Source organism: Lipophrys pholis, assembly GCF_963383615.2.
Source record: "Lipophrys pholis genome assembly, chromosome: 4".
NCBI classification, from domain to species: domain Eukaryota; kingdom Metazoa; phylum Chordata; class Actinopteri; order Blenniiformes; family Blenniidae; genus Lipophrys; species Lipophrys pholis.
In genome coordinates this window covers 19,049,015-19,072,684 of record NC_137637.1, presented here as the reverse complement: position 1 = coordinate 19,072,684, position 23,670 = coordinate 19,049,015, and the positions used below count along the sequence as shown (strand labels likewise).

Below are 23,670 nucleotides of genomic sequence, written 5' to 3'. Positions count from 1 at the left end.
AAGAGCCACATCCTGTCTAGGTCTTTGGTGGTTGTGGTGGTATGTTGACACGAGAAACAAAAGCCGTCCTCTTAGTTTTCTCATAGTTCAGTGAGTGGTTCTCAGGCCGAGTTTACTCTGGTTTGCCTAATTTGTCACAACTGTAAGCATACTGCTAACTGAAGCCCACCACTCCTCGAGCCTCACCTCAGGACGGATCATCACTGTATATTGGCGAGAGTTGTGTGTCTCGTGTAACCCAGGCAACAAGCGCTCTAAAAATAACTTGGGACCCAAAGTAGATCAACCATTTTCACTGTGGTCTCTAATTCACCGCATCTAAAAGAGAGGTACACCTCAGCCGCGCCACGATTACAAAGAGAGCTATTGTCACTTCCTTAGTCTTAACATAATGACACATCACAGCTCGAGCAGAAGTAAAGCAAGGTAAAGACGAACTAAATGCATTTTTGTTTCTGTGTATATAAAGGCACTTTTGCATATGACTTCATCTTACATATAATTACACCATTCTCACTTTGATACGTCTGTAGTCAAAAGAAGACATAATAGTTATGATATCACAAACAAGTCGTACAGCGCTGGAATTTTCAAGAGCTGATTTCAGATGATTAGAAGATATAAAACTTTATCTTTAATCAATTCATTCATTACATTAGCTATAAGTTGTACTTGATAAAAACATCGTTTTCCAAGTCATATAAATGACTGTACATTTAAAAAGTCATTTTTAAATGTGATTATATGTATGATGTTTGATATCAATTATATGTCCAAAACCCTCATTGTATGCGTAACAACCAATGAGAACTTCAGTATGAGGCACAGTATAAGATGGATGTTGATATCTCATTTTCCGATAGTATATACATAATATACAGCGTGGTTTACTACAGTCTATGATTTCTTGTAACATGATACAACTTACATGCAGTAATGGAGATACAGTGATGAAAAATTTACTATCCTGAACCTTGTAGCTAGTATTTCAGATGCTGGATTGTATTTACAATGCAGACAGGTATAAAATGCAAGGATGAATTACATTAATGTACAACATGTTATATTGTTTACTGACGAACATAGACTATTATAGTGTCTACTAAACTTGATTTAATTGATGACAGCAAAGTACTCACTTGTGCAGAACTGCTATCTCATTCTCAATGCTGTTTTCTTTTCCCTCCAAAGCTTTCTTGGGGATGCACTTGATAGCAACCAATCTCTGAGTTCTCTTCTCTTCAGCCAGGACCACCTCGGAGAACGCTCCCCTGAAACACAAACACGCAGGTCGGTCTGTCAGGCCTCAGTCCATTTATCATGGCGAGTGCAGGCCAGACACTTTAGACAAGTCACTGACATTACAGAGAGAAAGGAAACACAAGCCTTTTTTTGTTAAATTAGCCAAACGTTCGCAGTGCTTCGGCAACCACCATATAAGAGTTGGTCAAAATATTGGCTTACTGAAGCCAGATTGTGTTTATTTTAAGATGGTGGCCTCATCATAAGGTATTTTGGTTGCTGAGTCAAGTTTTGGAGAGCCTACAACCAAGTGGGATGATTTGGACACACCAATATTGAACAGAAACGTTGGTACTGGCCAGAAAATGGTCCAGTTTTGTAGCATGACTCATGAGATACCCATCAATCAACTGGATGGCGACAGTACAGAATATCAAGAGTTCATGTGGGGGTGTACATTTTGTGTGGGAAATCAGACGGGAAAGTAACTAAAGTCATGATATAACTTTGACAAAAATCCAGTTCAACCTGCAATAGTTATCGGTCTACAGTTCTTTTCTACTCTGTAATATGCAGATATACTGTATGAGCAACTCCTTGATCTGCTTTCCTTTCTCTCTCTCTGTTTCCTACCAACAAAAGTCCAACGGGATCCAATCAACGGGAGAACTGAAAAATTTTCCCTTTTTCCCGCATGAGCCATTTACCAGTGGAGGCAGACATTCCATATGACCTCCTGCATTTTCTCAAAGCTGCAAATTACCATGAGGACCTAAAGCTCTACACTGACTAGTTCAAATCCATCATGTATAGGTTTCAAGTGGAGGTAGGGTTTGACCCAAACCAGAGGAATAGAGAAATAGTTCATTGAGGAAGTGAATGAAAACACTTGACTAAAGCACTGATAAGAGTCCACTTGTATCTGCATCAGAAAGTGCTTGCCATGCTATAGTGGGCTTCCACTGATCTCAAAATTGCTGTAATTGTGAGCAACATATCAGCAACATATTTTGTAGCTTTGGCATAATGAAAGAAAAATATGAAAGTCCTAAAAAGATGAGGCCTTAAGGTATCAAAAACTTTAAATAAGTGTTTTTAAAACTGCAATGGATTTTGACAAGACATACCTGGTAGCACAATCTGATTAGGGAATTGATAACTTTAGTATTTCCTAATTAAAATGGACTAAACTCAACATCACAAAGCCTTTGCGCACACTGGATTCTGGGATCTCTTTGTATATGACAGTCTTTGGTGAGTAACCTCCACACAGGCTCACATTGCATGTAGAAATGAGACAGATATTCATTTTTATGGCGCACACATTTTAATGTCAACAGATAACATGAGTGTGCCGACTGAATGCAGAGCCGGTCACATGGAGTTTAAAAATTCTATTAAATGGATGTTGTGAGACTTTTGTATGTAAATAAGTGGTGAGTTGGATAACAGGCCAAGACAGTTGTAACAGGACAAAAGCACGGAGTCACTCGTCTGGTCGAATGGATTACAAAGGAATAGGTGGAATAACAACTTAAATTCTGTTCCCAATCAGGTCTTCTTGTGTGGAGTTGCTCAGTTAACTGGTGACTCCAAAGTGATCATAAGTGAGAGTAAATGTGAGATTCCACCACCCAGTGTGTACTCCGCTATTCACTCACTGTCAGCCTGGCTCCTGCCACAGGGACCCTGTGCATGTGAGTGCGTGTGTGTACATGTGTGCATAAGAGGAAATGACAAACCAAACTTCATTTGCTATTATAAGAAACTGTGAAGTCACTTTTGTCAGTGTTACCTCATGAATTATCAATAGGATCAATGTGGACATTTATATGTGGGTCGATTAAAATGTATTTATTATTTAATTTTCCAAAATTCATCAAAGCATAGCGACCTCTCAGAACTAATCCATAATGTCTTTTGTTTCCTCCCCAAGTCCTGAACAAGTACATCGATTATTTTTTCTACATTCAGTCTGCAGCCTTGTGCCCACAGCTGAAACAAAACACGACTGATATCCACTATGAAACCACTCCTTTTCATGTGATATTGCTAAATCCCTAACGAAATGATAAAACATATCTTCATAGTTTTTATCTTAAGCCTATGGTCATTTTTTAATGTTGCCTTTTCATCTGTTCATATAAACGTAGAAATATATACCGTAATTATCTTTATGTCAAATTTCTGGCTTTTCTATTCCTGTATAGTTACACCAAATTTTGAATAAATCCTCCTGCACTCATTAATATTCAGTAACTCGACATCCAATTGCTTTTTGGATACTGGGTATGGAAATCACTTAAGTTGGTTCAAAATGTCTCAATATTGCGCTAAAACCTTTGTTAAACTTTTTCTGACTAGGAAACCATTTCTGGTCAATATGGGTGCATGTTTACAGGAAACCTTGCTTACCAGATGCTACGCATACCTCCTGAGGTCTTGCATCTGAGCAGGCATTTTGCATAACACAAACTAATGGTAAACACATCTGTTTATTATGAAACTGTCTATAGGCGCATTAGAATAACCAAGCTGGTCATGAAAAGACGGCACCATCATCATGTGTAAATGGTCCACTAGTTTCCTTGAACCTAAAGTACGCATGTTGGAACTCCAGTTTAAGACTGGAATATGGAATATGACCCCCTGCTTAAAAATAAAGCCACGTTCGTGTCTTGCGCCACTATCTCCGTGCCCTCAGATAGCTGTACGTGTGGGCAGAAGGGAACCACAGCCATCCAGTCAGTGGGTTTACAGATACTTTATCTTACAAACAAGGGAGGACTGCACGCATTCATACCAGCGTCACCAGGAAGAGAAACTGTGTGACAGGCAAGCTCCTCTATGAACAATGCCCTCAACTGTGTAAGGCAAACGCTGTCCAGATAACTGAAGGAACCTCCATCACATTTTGCAACGAAGCAGAATCTCAACCTTGCTTTGAGATTTGTGTCAAGGACAGAAATAAAAAGAAAACCCGTAATTGTGTTTTATATTATGCCTAGACACATGTGAAACATGCATTTTTCTTTTGAGCAGACGATGCTGTCATTACTTTTTCAACAAATACTGTATATTGTAGGCCAACTGATTGTCATGCACATTTTGGCATGAGATTATTGCATCAATGCATGCAACTTCAGATTGCAGGTTACAATTATTCATAAAACAAGCATATATTTTCATTCCAGTGTATATTTGTGTATTATCAGACCACACATCTGATGTTATAATGACCTCAAACAGGTCTTGAAAGGCACATTATAATTTCTGGTTTTCACAATACATTGAGAGCAATCTACAGACAAGCCTATGACCTTATTTCATTACCCTTAAAACTAACAGTGAGCACTGGCCAAGTTAACAACTGTCTCGGGAGTAAAGCCTTGTGGCCACATCTCAACAAGAAAGCAAAGCTGCCACAGGAAGGCCATTAGCTTTGGCAGAGATCCAGCTGTGTGGAGGAGTTTGTCAGTGCTGCACATTCCTCTGCAGCATCTGGAGGACCACACTGACATTCTCCATGCATGCACTGACAGACCGGGGGACTCTGGGGAAGTGTCAAACAGCAGTTCACACAAACACTCGGAAAATTTGAGAACTTTAATATGACTTTGACAACACATTTGTGAGTGTTTTAAAATCTTTCCATACAAACTACCACCAGCATCCCTCTTTAGTAAATTAGACACTGTATTCACATTTTGATCATTTTGACACAGTAGATTTTATTTATACTATATGCAATAGTTTAGTAACTGGTAACTTTGAACACACATATATATAACCAACAAGACCGGTTCAGCACATGGGGGATATAAAGAATATAATCTTTCTATTCTGATTTCTTGTGACCCAACATTACTGGATGTTGTTTTCATGAAGTCACAGGAGACATTTCCTCCTTTTTCAAAATCAGGAAATCTCATTGTTCTTCTCATTGTTCTTTGTGCAGGGACCTGTTCCACAACAGACTTAGAATTGCCTTATCTTACTTTTACTAATCAGAGGTAATTGTCCATATATGTATATGGACAATCACTATAATAGTGTATGCTCTCTCTCTCTCTCTCTCTCTCTCTCTCTCTCTCTCTCTCTCTCTCTCTCTCTCTCTCTCTCTCTCTCTTTCTCTCTCTCTCTCTCTCTCTCTCTCTCCCTCTCCCTCTCCCTCTCCCCCTCCCTCCCTCCCTGCAAGATCTCTGACAATGAAAATGAAGTTCTCGATCTGAAGCCCCCTGCCCTGATCCATCTGCAGCAAGTGGATCTCTGTCTTGTTTGTCTGTCCTATCCTTTCCTCTCCTTCTATCCCCTCACCCCAACTGGAATAGCAGAAGGCCGCCACCTCTGAGCCTGGTTCTGCAAAAGTTTTTCCTTTCCACAGTCACTTATTCTTGCTCATGTGGAATGGTTGAGTTTTCTCTGTAAAAGTGCCCTGAAATTATTTTGTTGTATTTGGTGCTACGTAAATAAAGTTGAATTGAATTTACCTTTTTTTCAACAATAAAAAGAGTTTCTCCAACAACGCCTGTGTCTGGCATTCTGAGTCCACCTCTCCTGAGCCAAACCAAATGTTTCTATCAGTCCCGTTCCCTATCTCTTAATAACAGGTTCCCTCCTCCGAATGCATTTCTATAGATAATAATTTGGAAATGCACTCCAGTACAGTATAACTGTGCCTCGGACAATGTATGGAACAGAAGATAATCGTGTGAGTGGCATGTAGCAGTGTGGCAGTTATGCAATCCACTATGTAACAAGATGTTTAATGGCTTTCAGACCAAAGAATGACTCCGTATCTCCAAAAATGTCAAACCAAACGACCCATATGACCCAGTACTTGAGGAAGCGGTGACACAAAATGCTCTAGTGACAGAAACCCAGCAGAAAGCCATCCCACAACTATGAGGAACATCATCGCGATGAATATTTGATGGGTGGGGTAAGTGTTGTGAGTTTGCTGAAAGCTTAATCTTAGCAAAGGAGGTTTCAGATGGATTATAAAAAACAACTCTGTTTACTGAGCTGTTCCTGCTCCAAACAGGACATTCTTATCACCACCATGGGACCCGAGTCCAGAAACACACACACACACACACACACACACACACACACACACACACACACACACACACACACACACACACACACACACACACACACACACACACACACACACACACACACACACACACACAGAGCTTTTAGAGACTTAACCCTTCGTAAAAACACTCTCGCTGCTATCCAAACAGTGGGGCGTATCGTCAGAAATTCACTGTGTAAATACTTTACACATATAAAGACAAATACACTTCATAGCATGTACTCGAGTAGAGCCTGAAGCTGCTCAAATATTTGTACAAATTCACTTTATACCCTGTTAAACAATGAAACTAGATCAGTCTCTTCTCAAAATCCCCTCCTGCCTCAATGGATGCCCACGGCTTTGAAAACAGACTGGACGTTGCCTCCAATCTCTCTCCACAAATGACTTTGTGATGCTTTACGCTGTACTTCAGACCAATTTTAAAATTAAAAAAATATAAAATTGCATGTAAATGTACACGTAAATGTTGTAGATGCAAGCTTAAACCAGCCGTTTATCACAGGAGTCCACTAATCAACCACCACCGACTGATAACAGCAAAGTTTTGTCACACTTTAAAATGTATCACAAGACTTGCATCTTTTCCAATTTCTTTTTCTGGATTTACTGAAATTTATTGCCATATTCTTTCAAATATTTTTTTAAGATTGTTGTAGGAATAAATAGTGAGACCTTTCAGTACCCACTGTTAATCACACTGTTACCTATTTTCACTATCTGTTGTCACACTTGTGTCCATGCTAATGCAAAGATGCTTGATACATGTGCTAATTGACCTATTGATATTAATAAAACACTCTTACAATAATATAGCATTTTAGGAATACTGACCATGTTGTATATATTTTTCAAAGCCAATCTCCAACCCATTGTGCCATCTGTCCTGCTGAGAAGTTGGTCAAGAAGGTGTATAAACAGATGAGAAAATGGTAACTGTGGAAAGGTCACACAGGCATAGGGATGGACCATCTGGTCCAATCAGAGCCGAGAGACACCCCACTGTGATTCTGGCCCGGAAACATAAAAAGACCATCTTTGCTCTGTGGGCCGTTCAAAAGTGAGGATCTGCACAACCGAAACCACGATAACTCTCCTGAAACGTGAGGGAGTTTAGAGCAACAGTACAATGTACAATGAGCCACATTCTATAAACCACCGGACATGTTTCACCTTCCCCTGGCCAAAGATTAGTTAGGACTTGTTTGATTAAAAAGCTAAGTCCAAATGAAATTCAAAAGGAATTTTCATTTTCTCCGAGGTGAGCTCACAGCATTTTTTGCAGGTTGTTTTTTCCACCCTGGGTATTGCAAGGATGTCCTGGTTGACACGCCTCTGCAGCATCGTATGGCTCTAATGTGATGGAGACTGGTTTGGTCTGGGAGCAGCTTGGATGGATGGATGGATGGATGTTTGTATAATTTTAACATCTCTGGCAGGACTCTCCATCCATTCTAAGTACAAAGTTTACATGAAAGGATTTTAAGGATTGTCTCAAAAAAGGTCAATTGATTTCAGTCACTGGGGCAAAAAATATCCTGGACTGTTTGTCTTGATAATAACAAAACATTTTTTATTTTATCCATATTAATAGTACAGTATTGGTAGAATAATCTCCCAATCTTTTGGAATATCCAGATACTTTATTACAACTGCAATGAAGTACAGATTCATTTGGTTCACTGGGAACAGGTTTGCCGTTTTAGTTAGATGAAAACAAAACATACTTTCTGATATAACTGCATTTTGATAACACTCATCTTAATAATCCTTCTGTATAGAATTAGCCATGAAGCTTGACTCAGTGTGACCCCAGGATGCTGTACACAGTGACTCACTGGGAGTAAATCTATTAACCATTACAAAATTAAAGAGATGAAATTAGATGAAATAGTAAAACAAGAGCAATGAGTAACATGAGTTACATAAGAAATGGTTACTGAAAGGAATGAGATAATTATTGTGAAACTGGACCATCGTCTCATCTCTCGCCTCCTTACTTTACATACATTTTTGTCCAAGTATTAATCTGAATGTTTGAACTACTAACAGTTTACACATAAACACCCAGTCTGTGCATCACATACAAAAAGGCATCAACAGAACACTTTTCCTCATTTTGCTTCAAGTTTGGCATTCAAACAACTGTAAATCGATGCATGCTGATGTGCGGGTCTTCTGAAAACTGGCGTGATGCGTTTTTTTTGTATTTCTAGTACATAGAGTAGAAAAAAAAACATTGTGCATTCAGGCCCACAATCAACTCATTGTTTTGATTTCACAGTTGGTTCCATAGTTAAAACCGAGTTCCTTCTTTTGTGTTAACAATGTAGTTTCCAGCAGATGGTTTAAGCCACACAAAGTTAGAAAAAAAGCTGTTCGCAAGACAAAAACACATATTTCAGTCACCACAACAAGAACAAACTCTGCTGAAATGACCATTTTTTATATTTGGCTTTAGCTCATCAGGCAGCCTCAAATTTAACATACATCTAAATGATATTGCCATGTTATTAATTTGTAGAGGACACGGCTTATACATTAGCAAAACCATGGGCTTCAGCTAAATTTATGCAACTGCAACTGCTTTATTCTACATTCAGGAGAAAGAATATATCCAAATCTTTGTTCCAAGCCTTCTACATTAGTGGAAATTGCAGTCACAGAGATGTAAAAAAAAAAAATCCTGAACCAAATGATAGAGTGGATTGTAATTAAGCTGGAAAGCAAGGCACATATTTCCCCAAGGATTTCTAGGACAGGAGAAAATAGTCATAGAGAAAGTCTTTTCAAGCTTGCTGATATGTGGACAGCTTGAAATTAAGGGAATGTGGTTAATAAGGGATTATAACTATGTGTAAAGACTGTGGGAAGATGTACATGACAAGCCAGAGAGTGTATTAAAAACTGTTAGGGGGGATATATTGCTGTGAGCAGATGGAGATGCATAAGTGGGCCAGACAGTGGGCATATATACGTGTGTGTTTGTGTTAGACTGTGTGTGTGTGTGTGTGTGTGTGTGTGTGTGTGTGTGTGTGTGTGTGTGTGTGTGTGTGTGTGTGTGTGTGTGTGTGTGTGTGTGTGTGTGTGTGTGTGTGTGTGTGTGTGTGTGTGTGTGTATTTCAGGAACTGGAGGCAATGCCATGCTGAGCTGAGCTGTGCTGTGCTGAGATGCAGACTTCTGTTCGAATTAGGTCAGGGCAGGGCTGAAGGGCTGAGGATGCCATAATCAGGGATGGATTTCCAGGATTGGGTCGGAGTTGGAAGTTGTCATATTTCAAAGGCACTGTGTAACTCTGCTGACCATGACCAGATGGTGGCTGTATCACAATCAATCAATCCTTCTTGACTGTTATTTCTTTGTGTCTTCATGCGTCATATCGTGGCTTTAAGGTGTCCAGCAGAGTATCTAAACATAAATCATGTCTGCTCACGCAATCAAGTATAGGGAGACACAATAACAGGATGGAAGAAAAGAAAGAGACAGACGAGTGTGCCAGAAGCCTTACTCATAACTCCTGTATGATGTGGCCGGGGCAGAAAAAGAATTACAAGGGAAAACACAGTCCAATGCCCCTCGCTTTGAGGCCTGGAACAGGAGCTGTACAATATGCCTGCCTCCTTATTTTTAATGAAAGAAAATCTTAGCTAATCCCATCCTGCAGCTTAGACACAATACATCTTTTGGCAAAAGAAAACCTAAGAAAAGCAAAGCAAAGTAATTCAATCATTTTGAACTCTAAGTCCACTGATGTCTCTGAGCTACATCCTTGCTGAGAAACGGAGATATTACAGGATTAGGAAAAGATAAAGCAACTGGAATTGTCGGCAAAGCCTATCACAGGAATATAGTGGGATGAAAACAACAGTAATGGAAGAGGAGAGAGGGAGAGTTAGGACAGACGGGGGGAAAAAAAATGCAACGAGAAACAGAGATGAAAAATAGATGAAGTGGGGCAGCTCTCATGCTGGGAGACTCATCTGCTTCATGAAGGTGGCCATTTCCTTTTGTCTGAACTATTTTGTTACTCATCACTTTGAATTCATTCGATTATGACTCAACAAACTCAACAAACACCGATTAACAAAAAGGGAACAAAAATATCACCCAAAAAGTCCATCTGGGCTGACAGTCGTTTAAATGTGGGCTTCTCACTGTGTCTCAAATACATTTTTGAAAATGCCTGTTGACAGGAAATCTGGTGGCAGATGGACATGTAGTCATGTTGATCTTTTAGCCCACTTACTCTCTGGATATGAGGTAAAACCACATCACAGTAAGAAATGCAAGTCTAACAACATGCATGCATTAAGAAGGACTTTGTCAGACGTCTGGGTATCTTACTAGTAGCAGAAACATTTTACATGTATTTAAAGACACGCAGTGCAAAATTGCTGTGTAAGTCTAGAATTGTGCAACTTGTGAAAGACTAGATTATGTGCGCACGGGCTACATCATGAGGGTCACCTTATGTATCGGTACATTCCTGAAAAGAGACTGTAAAGAGCTGAACACACCGCATTAGTCCAACTTCTGGTAAATTATTATTTTCCACTTCAAATCAAAATGTTAACTGAAGTTTGAGAGAATGAAACTATTTGCACACAACAAAAGTATTATTGACACAACAGCAGAGTTTCCCCTCTAATCACACCTACAGTCATTCACAAATGTATGCAGGGATGAGTGTCCAAACACTTCAAACACAGACATATACGCCAATTAGTGTGGATTATTGAACCTTTCCACTCATGAGCAGAGGGCTCTCAGACAAAGTGGCAAATCTAGCCAAGAGGCACAAGTGTGTGGGAAACAAATGGAGCAAAAGGTTCCTCTTTTGACTACCAGATCCTGTCCTAACACGGACTGTGAGTTCTGCATCACAAAACCAAACAAACCACACGGCTTCTGGTTATAAACTTCAGTAGAAGGGACTCACACAGCCAAAGAATCTCTTATTTATTCAAAGTCAAGGAGATTACTACTAACATGTCAAAACCACAAGTGTTCAACCTTTATGGTGGTTTATCTACTGAAGACGAACAATTATGCAATTAGGCGAACATGCTCACTCTTATGATGTACTAAAGACAAATGTTTGAATATGAGAAAGAGAGATGGGTCGGTCTGTGTGCGCTAGAGTGCTCAGTGTTTTGGAAAAACCGAAGTGTGATGATTGGAGCCTCTTTGTCCATTCATAGAGGTGACGAGCGAGAGATTGGAGTAGTGGAGACATGGGTCAACAAACAGAAAACACCAACAGGACACAAATAGGAGAACTTTTATTGCATGTGCTGAACATCCACAACAATTAGTGATAACATGAACCCTTTAGTCTCCTCTGTCTCTCACATACCAACGTGCAGACAGGCAGCACTCTTTCCAGATCAATCATGGCCAATAGCTGATCATCCATCCAGCATGGGGCAGGGGCCACTGTGTCACTATTCGACATGAGTGACAGAGACAGGCAGGGGCCGATCCATCAACCCCACCGATTTTAGATGATTACAGCACACTGCCCGACTCTCACTCTAACAAGTCCACCTAAGCACCATGCCTTGTTGCCTCATTTCCTGTGTGTGATCACCATGTATTCCGGGCTGAAAATGCCAAGAACTTCCCCTCACTGCTTGCGGCATGAGAACATGTGCAGCCATTTAAATGTCAGAAAAGTCAACATGGTTCATTTGTGTAGTTTGTCATCAGCAGAGAAACCTCAAACCCTACAGTGGAGTGTGGGAACGCTTAAAAAAGGGGGGGAGTTTTGTAAAAATATCAACAAAATAGAAGCTAAAAGGACTGCAGAAGCTAAAAAGGATTGGTTACTATACAAACACACAAAGTCCCAGCTGAGACGCAGCGAAAGATTTTCAAAAACACCACTAACACTGAAAGCAAAACAGTTCTTAGCACATACAAAGAATAATGAAATCTTGATAGTGTTGTCTTCTACAGTAGGGCAGAACAGATGCCAACAATTTCTTCTATAGCAGCTAAGCATCCATACGATGTTAATCCCCCCATACAAGAACTATAAATTAATAACCATCCAGATTTAGGTGCCGACTGAATGTGAATATATCCAAGAGAGTGACGGTACAGTCAATACTTGAAATGCATTTTGGAAAAAAAATTGGCATAATAAGAATATCGACCTTCCGCAAGAAGACTTTGGTAAGTGTGTGAGTGTGCACTCCTGGGGCTTCTTGTGACACCATTGCTGTTTAACAAACCAAAAATGTGATTGTTACTTGCCATTTATCTGGGGTTTGCGAACACGACCCTAAAAGAGGATATGCAGCCTGGTTCCTGTTCAGCTGAGCTGTGTGTCTCATCATCACTGCATAATGAATGCTTTAATTTCAGCTGAAAAATCAAAGGGCAGCAGGATGCACTGGGATCCCCATTTAACAGCGAACGCAGTGTGAAACCAGGAAAAAGAGAGCAGGTGACAGGGAGGAGGAGCCAAAATGGAGCTGGATTTCAGCATGGACCTGGTTTTCAGATGGGTCAGACACATGAGAATGAGAGGGAGGGGCACAGATTAACATAAGTAACTGAAATGAAAAACGGAGGGAAGGCGAGAGAGGATTTGAGTTGATTGCAGTGAAACTGCCATTGCCTGTCCTGTGCATTATTAATCCCCATCTGGTTTGATTACTCAACATGTGGCTGCATCTGGGGATTATCAGGGCAGACCAATATGAGCCACTGGTGTGGAGTGTAAAGTAACTGTGTGATTGATAATTATGTCACTGAAACCACCAAAAGAAAATGGTAGAATGTGAGAACTAACATGGTTTTAGAAGACCTGAAGACTTTTAGAAGGCTGAAGAACTGATGAGTATAAAATCCTGACAAATGGTTCACAATTGTTCAATAGTATCAGTTATTTGTCAGGACTACATTCTTGTAGTCTAGAAACAACAATATTTAGCATACAAATGTTTACTTGTGATGTTTGTGGACAGCAGGTATCTGAGTAGGCTTGGTTTAGCCGCCAGGATGTAGTTTTCAATATGTAATTAGATAGTAAATGACCAGCAGCGCCGCTTCTTAGGAACCAAAATATTCATGGAAAAGAAACTGGTGAAACATGAGTACCTTTATAGATAAATACGTTGTGTGTGTGTGTGTGTGTGTGTGTGTGTGTGTGTGTGTGTGTGTGTGTGTGTGTGTGTGTGTGTGTGTGTGTGTGTGTGTGTGTGTGTGTGTGTGTGTGTGTGTGTGTGTGTGTGTGTGTGTGTGTGTGTGTGTGTGTCTTTTCCTGTGCAAAAAGAGAGCTGGTTTATCTCCTGCACAATGAAAACATATGCACCCGGTGGTGGATTATTAATAGCAAATCAAAAACTTTGTTTCCATAGTGACTGTTTGAGTCCATTATGGAAAGTGTCTCCTGTTGTTACCAAGACAACAATCCAGAAATGGCAAATGAATGTGGCACACAGCTGAGTGATGCGGCACACCGGTAATCTCTTCGTGAACAACCTCAGCCCCGAAATGGGGACAGGTGTGGAACTGGAGGCTTGGCGAGGATAGAAAAGCATTTTACATATCATCAGGTGCACTCATCTATCTGGCTCAAAAACAACTTTCATTTTTTGTACATGAAGTGGTGGCAGAACAACATTTTTGGAATCCGGTATGAATCAGGTGAACGTAGAAATATCTGAATAAGAAGACTGACCAGTGAAGTACATCAGCGTTCACTAATACATTATTATTGAATTCGCTGCTTGTCTCAGGTTTATGTTCCCAATTAATACTGATTTGTTTAGCGCAACAGAGCTACAGACAAGGGAGAGAAACAGATATAAAAAAAAGAAAAAAAAGAAAAAGCGATTGAAGAAATCATCGTCACACATAACTTAGGTTTGGTCTTAGGTTTAATGAGTGTTCACACAGATTAATCCTTGACTAACACGGATGTTGACGTATGGAAAAGGAGCATGAAGTGAAACACCTTGGATAAACATCCTGTATTATGACTCTCCCCACCCACAGTGACAGAACACACATCCAGTAGGTATTCTGATGATTAAAACTGTCCTTTAATGGCACTTTCAGGGAGGGATTTCTAATAGCTTCAGTTAGATGTTTCACTGTGCGATGAATAACGGCATGAAGGTGCCCACAGAACGAAGAGACCGGTAACAGAAACAATGGAGAACATAGACACTTCTGTCTTAATGATGAGACATCATATGTTGTTACGAGACACATCATATAGAGAGGCGAGTGGTGTTTCCGGCTGACATACACAAATATAGCGTATAAAGTGGGCTTTAGATGTCACACGTAAAATCAAAGCTCTACAAATGGCAAGCAATAGATATGACATTTTGATGTCTTCAAAAAGTAAACAAGACCTTTTAAAGATTGGTAGAACATTAGCGTGTGTGTATATGTGTGCATACATAGACCCACATACACACAATCATCAATTGTAATATAGTTTATCAGATATTTCACCACAACAAACAAGCTGAACGGCAAATGAGAAGACGCAGCACAAAGTAGCATCCAACTCAACTAAGGACACTGCAGGGTAGTCATAATAGCATAAAAGTTGTATAAATAGCTAACAAAAACTAAATGAATATAGATTTCAACAATAGACACATACCAGAAAACAAGCATCGAGTGTTACTCCTTAACCAAAGTATAGAGGTAAATAACTCACTCAGTAGTTACAACACCAGACTGGAGCTAATGTCAAGTTCAAGTCAAACACATATGTTTATAGCCATAATACTGCTCAGGGAAATGCCGATATTCCAGTTTCACTGGTGATTCTAGATTATTTGAGGAAGGGGGTCATTCCTTCAACACAAAGGTCCATCATGTGCTGGTTATGTTTTCTCAGTTAAACACTGTAATGAGGAACATGTCTTCTTCATCTGCAGGTGGTTTGTCTACATTCATTTCCACAAGGAGTCGTTTTGGTCACTACAGCTTAATACAAAACCAAACAACAATTTGTGTCATCCTTGACAACTGCTTTTATTACCAAGTACAATCTGATGTAATCCAATACAACAACATAACAATGACTGCTTTGTCGAGTGTATCACGGTCCGTTTTCATTGAAATTGTATCAGATGTGTTGGTCAGTAATGTGTTAATATATTCAGCTATTCAAGTAAGAGATGTTTCACAATCGTTGTTTTTTATTTACATTGGAAATACAGATTATCAGTGTAATGCTTTGTGGAACAGTCCGAGTGGTATTTTAACCCAATTTTGAAGACGAACTACTAACAAACAATACAGAGGAGGGATATTCTAAAACTAAAATTGGAAACGGCATGACTGAATTGTTCAATTGACTACATGTTGAAGGTTGGAGGACAACACACAAAGAAGCACTAACACAGTCACACTTCACTGCATGTTTTAGGATGTGGCGTGTGTACTGTGCACACACTACATCAAAAGTTTCCCAAACAAGAACTCAAACTGAAGCTCCTCCCACTATGGAGTTAGAACACAGGCCACTACACCACTGTGCAGTTCCCCAAAGATATACTAGTTATGTTAACTGCTGACTCCAAATGGTCTGCAGGTGTGAACTTCTGAGAGGGATTGTTTGTGTGTGTGTTGTGTGTGTGTGTGTGTGTGTGTGTGTGTGTGTGTGTGTGTGTGTGTGTGTGTGTGTGTGTGTGTGTGTGTGTGTGTGTGTGTGTGTGTGTGTGTGTGTGTGTGTTTGTGTGTGTGTGTCCGTCCGTGTGTGTGTGTGTTGGCCTTGTGACGTGCTGGCAACCCGTCAAGTGTGTACATACTGCCTCACACCCAATGTCAGCTGGGAAAAGCCAAAGCCCTCGTGACGACGCTTTGAGTAGAGTGGCTCTAGCAGATGGGTGAATGGGTGCGAAACGAAAGATGTCATTATCTACAAGGTGACCTTGCATTCTTATGGAGTCCTGTTTGCATTAAAAAGGGGCAAAAATCTGGCAAGCTGCAGGTCAAAACAAAGAGAGACACATTCCCAAAAATGCTCTACGACACCTGAGCTGCACTGGCGCAAACTCCCGTGAAGCCGCTCTCCTCACAGTTGCATGAATGAGCTAATTTGCAGATATAAAAACACCCAGCAGGCACAAAAAAAAAAAAAAAAAGGCCGCACATAAATGGCAACGCTGCAAGTGCTGGCTGTGCACAACAACAGTCACCAAATACTTGGTGGCACTCATGTGGACTCATCCATACGGGTCGCTTAAAGTCTCACTGCGCTCTAATAGTAGAGAGACATCCGCAAGAAAAGCGCAATGAAAATAAAAAATAAAAAAATCACAGTTCTACTTCACAACCAAGCTAAGGTTGGCAGCCAATATATCTGCATAAATCTTTCTGTAAAGGGTGAGGCTCAGTCGGCATGTAATTATTCTCAGTACATTTGGAACTGAGTGCACTTTGTGCAGTGTGATCACTATTCTCTTCAGCAGCAGTAATTACATGGCTAAATATATGCATAATAAAATCAGCTGAAAAAAACACATCCTTATTTAAATGTGCTTTGTTCATATGAGACATCCATTTACTCATAAATATCCCATGTATAATTAATATTCAAGACAAAAAAAAAACAAAAAAAACACACGCCCCCTTTATATTGAGATTGCAGTTAAAGAAAAAGCATTGAGCAAAGATGAAACAAGAGTCCCTGATGTAAGTAACTTACGTTCCCAAGATGTCTTTGAAATCATAAATCTCCTTCACATCTGTCGTCTTCTTTTTCCAGGCGTGGCATTCCTCTCCCAGTGGCATCTTCTTGTTGTGACGGTCAGAAACTAAACTAATGAGGAAAAAGAAGAAAAGGAATAAAAATGGTTATTAATGTCAGTAGTTCATTGGCATCCACTTCCCGCCGGCTATTTTATACTTCGATAAGCTCACACTCATGAGGTGATTTCAAATTGCAACACATGGACAACTAATGTCGGAACTGTGTCTCACACTTTTTCCAACACACTGATGGTCCATGCTACCGACTCCACTTGGAAAACACTGGTGAAAATTGTCAGTTTCCAGGTAAAGGACGCTGCCATGATGATAAACATCCTTTGAAAGGAAATCCTTTTAATGCAGACAATAAAAAATTTTAATTAAACATTTGTACATAATCTAATTGTTTGAAGAAAAAAAAAGATCATAAATTAAAATCATGTACAAGTACAAAACTCATTTATGTCTCACACTGCCAGGGAAAGGAAGTAAATGCAAATTAAAACTGAAGCTGGGTAAAAAGGAACAGCCAACAAACCAACAGCATCCTGTTCGGTCAACGGCACCAATCTTATGTAACTGCCGCTGCTATAAATCCTGCTTTGTTTCACATATTAAACATATTTAAAACAAAACATACTAATGAATAGCCCAGGCAACATGTTACCCATTTTACTGAAACACTCGTCCCTGATAAATGCATGTATGACAAATAAACATGCCCCCATTTGTTTATGTGAGGCTATTCTCTTAATATATCAATTGGATTTATTGAGCGTTTTATGGTTGCCTCTTATTCAACTATGCTTCCTGGGAAACTTTGAATCTTCTCGATAAAATATATGAGACACCTCCAAAGTCCCACCCCAAGGCCAATCAAGCCACAGGGTCAAATTTTATTTAGCTCGCGTCCTCTGTCCTAAAATGTTTGATTATTATGGCACAAACAAAATATACAACTGCAACTGACAAGTCCGGGTTTTTGTTTCGTTGTTTTTTAATCTTGTGCTGGCATCATGATTGTGTAGCATACATACCAATCACAGCTTTTGTGGTCTGGCATTCATTAAATACTCTCTTATCCAAATGGCACAACAAGTTAGGGAAGGCAAAGTTTACTCAGCTACAGCTAGCTCATATCTCTTGAATCGCTCTCCTCAAAATATAAAGACACCATCTTTAAATGTTTCATATAATGTGATGAAAGGCTGTTATCCCCTTATTAGTTTTTGATTGAATATTAGATGCTTATTTGTCATCTGCAGGCCTCCTATAGCTCAGTCCCAAGGCCTCAGTGTGTCACAGTCACACATAAATTGGTGATGGAGCCAGCATGATTGTCAATACTTAAATCAAAATCAGTATTTACACAGCAAATTATATTATATTCTTCTATAAAAAGCATTAATGATGTGCAGTTATCTAAACATGTGTCAAAATTCGATCTATCATAGGCCCATAGGATTAGTACCACCTGTGTGGATTCTGCAGATATAATTTAAGTTTTTTGCGAAGAAAATGTGTCTAAATTCCTCCCCTGTTCCCTTGCATTTGAACGCATCAGAATAAGTCAGAACCAATCAGAGGCTGCCTTTTAAAAACGTATATACCACGTCGTATCAATTGTCCAATCACGTTGCTAGTTACTGGGTGTAATACTAAACTGGAAGTCAGTTGCAAGTTGTGTACTCGAGCCAATAATTCACTATATTTTTGCAAAAAAAGGTGAATCCAAGCAAAATTAAATTGTGACAAGTGGTAATGGCCACCAATTTTTTCGGCCGTCTTTTCCTAAATGTACAGAAAACATCTTTTGTTCAGATTCATCATGAAAAGTTGTCAATACAATCAAACTGCTGCACCTTTTTATCAAAAAGAATTGTTATTTTAATAGACATTGCTGTAAGCCAAGCCTAGTTTGCATTCAGGCAACAAGGAAATTATACTTAGAAACTAAATGCATTGTATTCCATTTAAAAAATAAATAGTAATTCAAATTTACTTTGCCATCGGGCTATACGTCCAGATCATAACCGAATTGTCTCAGGTACAATGGTACAACACTGCTATTAATGACTCAAACTTTAAATCACAGATGCATTAAGATGTTTGTCACCACACGTTCAAGGACTCTGCTTTCACTGCCATCATCATTGAAACCCAGAAAGTGCCTATAACTCAAGACCTCGAGGACTAAAATAGCCCTGCTCATATCACCGTGCTTCACTCCTCCTCTGTTCCTGCTGCTTGCCTGGCAACTTTACAGTCAGCCTGTCTATATATGAGATAATATAACGCATTGTTCTGGAATGCACAAGTGTTGCATTGATAAAGACTCTATAACAAGGCAGCTAATCATCTTCCGACTGCTTCTGAATCAGCTTAATTGAATGCTGAATTGTGTGTGTGAGACATATTAAGCCATCAACGGGGGACATCTACAGTCATTTCAGAATTATTGTTACTAGGGCATGGCCGCACACACACACACACACACACACACACACACACACACACACACACACACACACACACACACACACACACACACACACACACACACACACACACTCTTGCTACCTTCACTAACGCCAGAAGTCAGCTTCATACATGTCGCCATGGAAACCCAAAGGAGCTGCTGTGGTATCTGGGAGTCTAAATTGCTTTAGTGCCTAATGGCAGGTGGTAGCTAAGCTGGAAATCATTCTGGTTACTTCAGCGGGATGTAGTATGTCGCATTTACTTTAAATATATTTGGATTTTAAAAAAATCATGTTAAAGTGCAATGAACATGGATTATAGTCGGCATTTAGAAATCCTATCTGAGCCGTTTTAACGCCACAATATTTGCTATTTTGAGCAACTGAAGTAAAAGGAAGTGTTTCTAAATGAGACATGAACAAACAGCATGCACAGTAATGTGCTTGAGGGAAGCAGTAAGAGGAAGTCCAACTAAAAGTGTGTGGAAAGCTTTGCCGGTAAATCTGACATTCTGCAGCCTGTGCTCTCAATTTCTAATAAGTACAGCAGAGGATAAACAAACAATATGGAGGAGAGTGGAACTCAAAACAGAACCCCAAAGAACATCAGACCAGTCTCTTTCCATGGAAACTGAGGATCCATTAGAGCATACAATGTGCATTGCTACATTTGCAAGTGATTTTTGATCCATTAGGGATTACATATAACTTGTTATAATCTGGTCCCAGACTGTGTTGGATTCGGAATGATTCTGCAAAAATTCATGGATGAAACACTTTGATTGTTTCCAACAAAAAAAGCCTACTGCATGACATCAGTTGCAACCCTGTGATGAAAACAATAAAACTATTGAAAAAATAATCAACATAGACAGGTGAAAACAAAAGCCAACAGTTTCACCTATATTCTTAATGACAGTATCGGACCAATACTCAGATAAACCATGGCAGTTGTTGGATTTAAAAATAGATTTAACATCACAGAGTTTAAAAGGAAGCTGAAGCTGAAGAAACAGTGAAAACATTCTCACATACTGCTTGTTTGTAGCATCTCGTCTTGCTCATATGGCGATACATGTAGATTCACGTAAATTCATGCATTGTGAATGAGCGGTGTTCAACATCAATGTCGTTTTAAAATCTATGAGCACATCAACCTTCACTTGCCACTGGTTACCCAAGCAAATGGTTCTGGCTTCATTGGGCAACCTGATGTCACATGTAAAACAACACATGTCAAGCCACTGGAGCTTTCGGGACATCGGTATAGATGAGCAAGGGGGGTCTGTTTGTTTCAAACAGACACAATGCTATAAACAGCAGAATAAGGTTCATGTTTCAGACACACAGGGGCAGATAAGGGCAAAGCTTAAAAATATAGGAGAGAAGAGGAAAGACACATGCAGGTATGAGCATGTAGAGGGCCACAAAAGCCCCTGAATGTCCACAAATGGCATGACTTTTTGGCCAGTGGGTGAAGATAAGCTGCTCAGACCCCAAGAGGCAAAAGGATTTAAGATGCTTGAGATCAGGAGATGCACAATATCAAAACCACATTCCCTGAATAATAGGTGACATGCAGCATTCACCCTGGCTCGAGACTGACACAGAGAGAGTCGCTGTACTCACTGGTTTCCCATTCCTGTGTTGTGCAGTGGACAGAAGAAACACACATATACACACGACGACAGTTAAGTGTGACAAAATGACATGTAGTAACAAGTTAGAGCGCAGCATGGACTGCAGTGGAGCTGAAATGAGTGGTTACACAAACATCGTGACACAATATTAAACAAGAAAACAAACAAACCCAAATGGTGGAAAACAAATATGTATCTATATCTATAATACCCAAGCATTAAAATAAAACATATAATAATAAAATCGCAGAGTCCCTGAAAATAAATCTACTTTTTTTTCCTTCAAAAGTTTTTTTTTTTTATGTTTACAATGATGCTACCAAATCAACAAAGCCACTCAACTGTTTCTTGTTGGGATTTGAAAACTTTCAAATATTGATTTTCGCTCAACAATACTACTATTATGTCGTAACTCACTCGACAGTCTGGCACAACTCCAAACTGTGAACAGCCGTCCTGTCAAGTTATAACAAAAAACCCCAGGGATCAAACATGCCAAAAGATTAAATTCCTGTTCATGTAGATTCGCTGATTTGAAAATAACTCGGACAGATTTGTTTCCTCTCTTCAGTTTGCTCAGATTAGTCGTTCTTGCATCTACATTTTCAACTTTTTCAATGATCAGACATCCTAACAAGCACTAAACAGACCTGTTTTCTCAATAGAAATTGTGTGTTTTTAAAGAATTTTCTTTTTTTTAAAACAAGAACACATGTACAAATTGGCCAGAATGAAACACACAGAAAAGGGTGGAGTTGAAATGACAACATTCCATTCATGTTTTGCACAAAACAGCAACAACAAACAGATTCAAATAGGTCAAACTGTTGAATAGGACGACTATTTGAGGTGGTGGACAAGTGCTGCAGCAGACAAGAACGAAGTGGTAAATTACTGTTTATCTCGGTTATGTCTGTTTACCAATTACAACTGAGATTTGGAGAAGAGATACGATCCAAAGCAACGCCATCCTTGTATGAGTGACTGACTGGGAGCGCACAGATTTCTAAATCGCAGTCTGATTGGTCAGCTGGCGCCACTGACGCACAACAAATCTCCTTTCAACTGGAGCTTATCAATTGATAAGCAGACTTCTTTACAAGATCCCAGACTGAAGATTGGGAGGAAGAGATTAAGAGAGAGATTAAGAAAGAGAAAGTGAAGGAGTGTGAGAAAATATGGAAGGAAATGAAAACATTCAGAGCACTTTGGGAGCATTGGACAAAAGTAAATCACACCAAAGCGTCATCGCCATCTTTTTACTGTAAACATCAGCACCACCCTTTCATTAATAGTCAGATTAGACTAATTACGTTTGACTTAATCCACATTAGCAGTGTCGTCCCAGTCAATGGAAGTCGACAAGTCACTTCAGTCCCTGATAGACTCCATGTCACTGTCTGATCTTCCTAACTGCAGGTTCCGTTACATTCAAGCCCCCCTCCTTCAGGGAGACATGACCCAAGTGACGGCTGCTGTCACCTCCAACCGCCTCCCCCACAGAGTGACGCTGAAGAGGGTCATCCCGAAAAGTAAGTCACATTTCAAGTGCAATGAAGAATAAAGACACTCGCCTATGATAAAAGTCCCGACAAGGCTGAAGAAAGGTTTACGACCGTTCACCTGATAACTGCAGCCGGGGAGAAACCACGCTGCGGCCACCAGTCTGACCTCTCCAAACGCAGTCAAACGTAAAGTTTATGTGAAGAGAGTGCCGCGGGTGTTGCTTTGTACCTGTGAATTTGCTGTGAGTGAGGTGCAGCAGTGTCGGTGGCCGGTGCCCGGTGTCCGCCTCTGTCTCTGTCGGTGACTCGGAGCGCTCTCACCGAAGCCGCACTCAGCTCGCCAGCCTCTCCAGCAAGCGCTCCTCCTGACGTCACCGCAGGGCAGGACGGCCAGCGGGCCAATCAGAGATCGAGCTGCAGCGCACAGGTAAACAGCTCCGCCCCCACTCCCCGCGTGACTCTCCGCGCCCGGGATTAAGGGCCTGGAGGTGACCCGGAGCCGCTGTAATGATGGACTTTAACCCGAGCTGCTGCGGCCCAACAGGGAGGAGAAGACAGGGTTCACTGCGGGATTTAGCGGTTGTTTGTAATTGCATTAGTAAACATTGTACAATAAACTTGCAGATGTTGGTGACAAATGATAATAATGACACAATAAGAAGTTAACAGATTGAAACTGTTAGTTTGACAACTAAGGCTATTTCATATCTAATCACCCCCAAGGTTTATTCCACCCATCCATCTTCTATACGGCCTATCCTGTGCAGGGTCATGGGATGATGGCGTCAGGGCAGGGTACACCTGCACAGATCACGAGTCCATCACAGTGCAAACACAGAGAGACAGACAACCACACACTCACATTCATACCTTGGGACAATTTAGTGTCACCAGTTAACCTCACATACATGTTTTTGGATCGTTGGGGGGAAACCAGGGAAGGGAACCCATGCATTTGTGGGAAGAACAT

The 23,670-nt window shown here is 40.2% G+C and overlaps 1 protein-coding gene across 2 annotated transcripts in view; it reads right to left on the bottom strand.

The window, feature by feature from the left end:
* camk1b (calcium/calmodulin-dependent protein kinase Ib) overlaps positions 1 to 23,054 on the bottom strand; it is a 34,445-nt gene extending 11,391 nt beyond the window's left edge. Inside the window, exons 1-3 of one of the 2 annotated variants that reach the window (XM_080461092.1) lie at positions 22,914 to 23,054; positions 17,032 to 17,145; positions 1,140 to 1,271 (exon numbers count right to left, since the gene is read on the bottom strand). In XM_080461092.1, the coding sequence (XP_080317218.1) occupies positions 1,140 to 1,271; positions 17,032 to 17,117 (218 nt within the window). In that variant the 5' untranslated portion in view covers positions 17,118 to 17,145; positions 22,914 to 23,054. The remainder of the gene's footprint in view (positions 1 to 1,139; positions 1,272 to 17,031; positions 17,146 to 22,913) is intronic. The other variant, XM_080461091.1, reaches the window with a different exon arrangement.
* Positions 23,055 to 23,670: the final 616 nt, after the last annotated feature.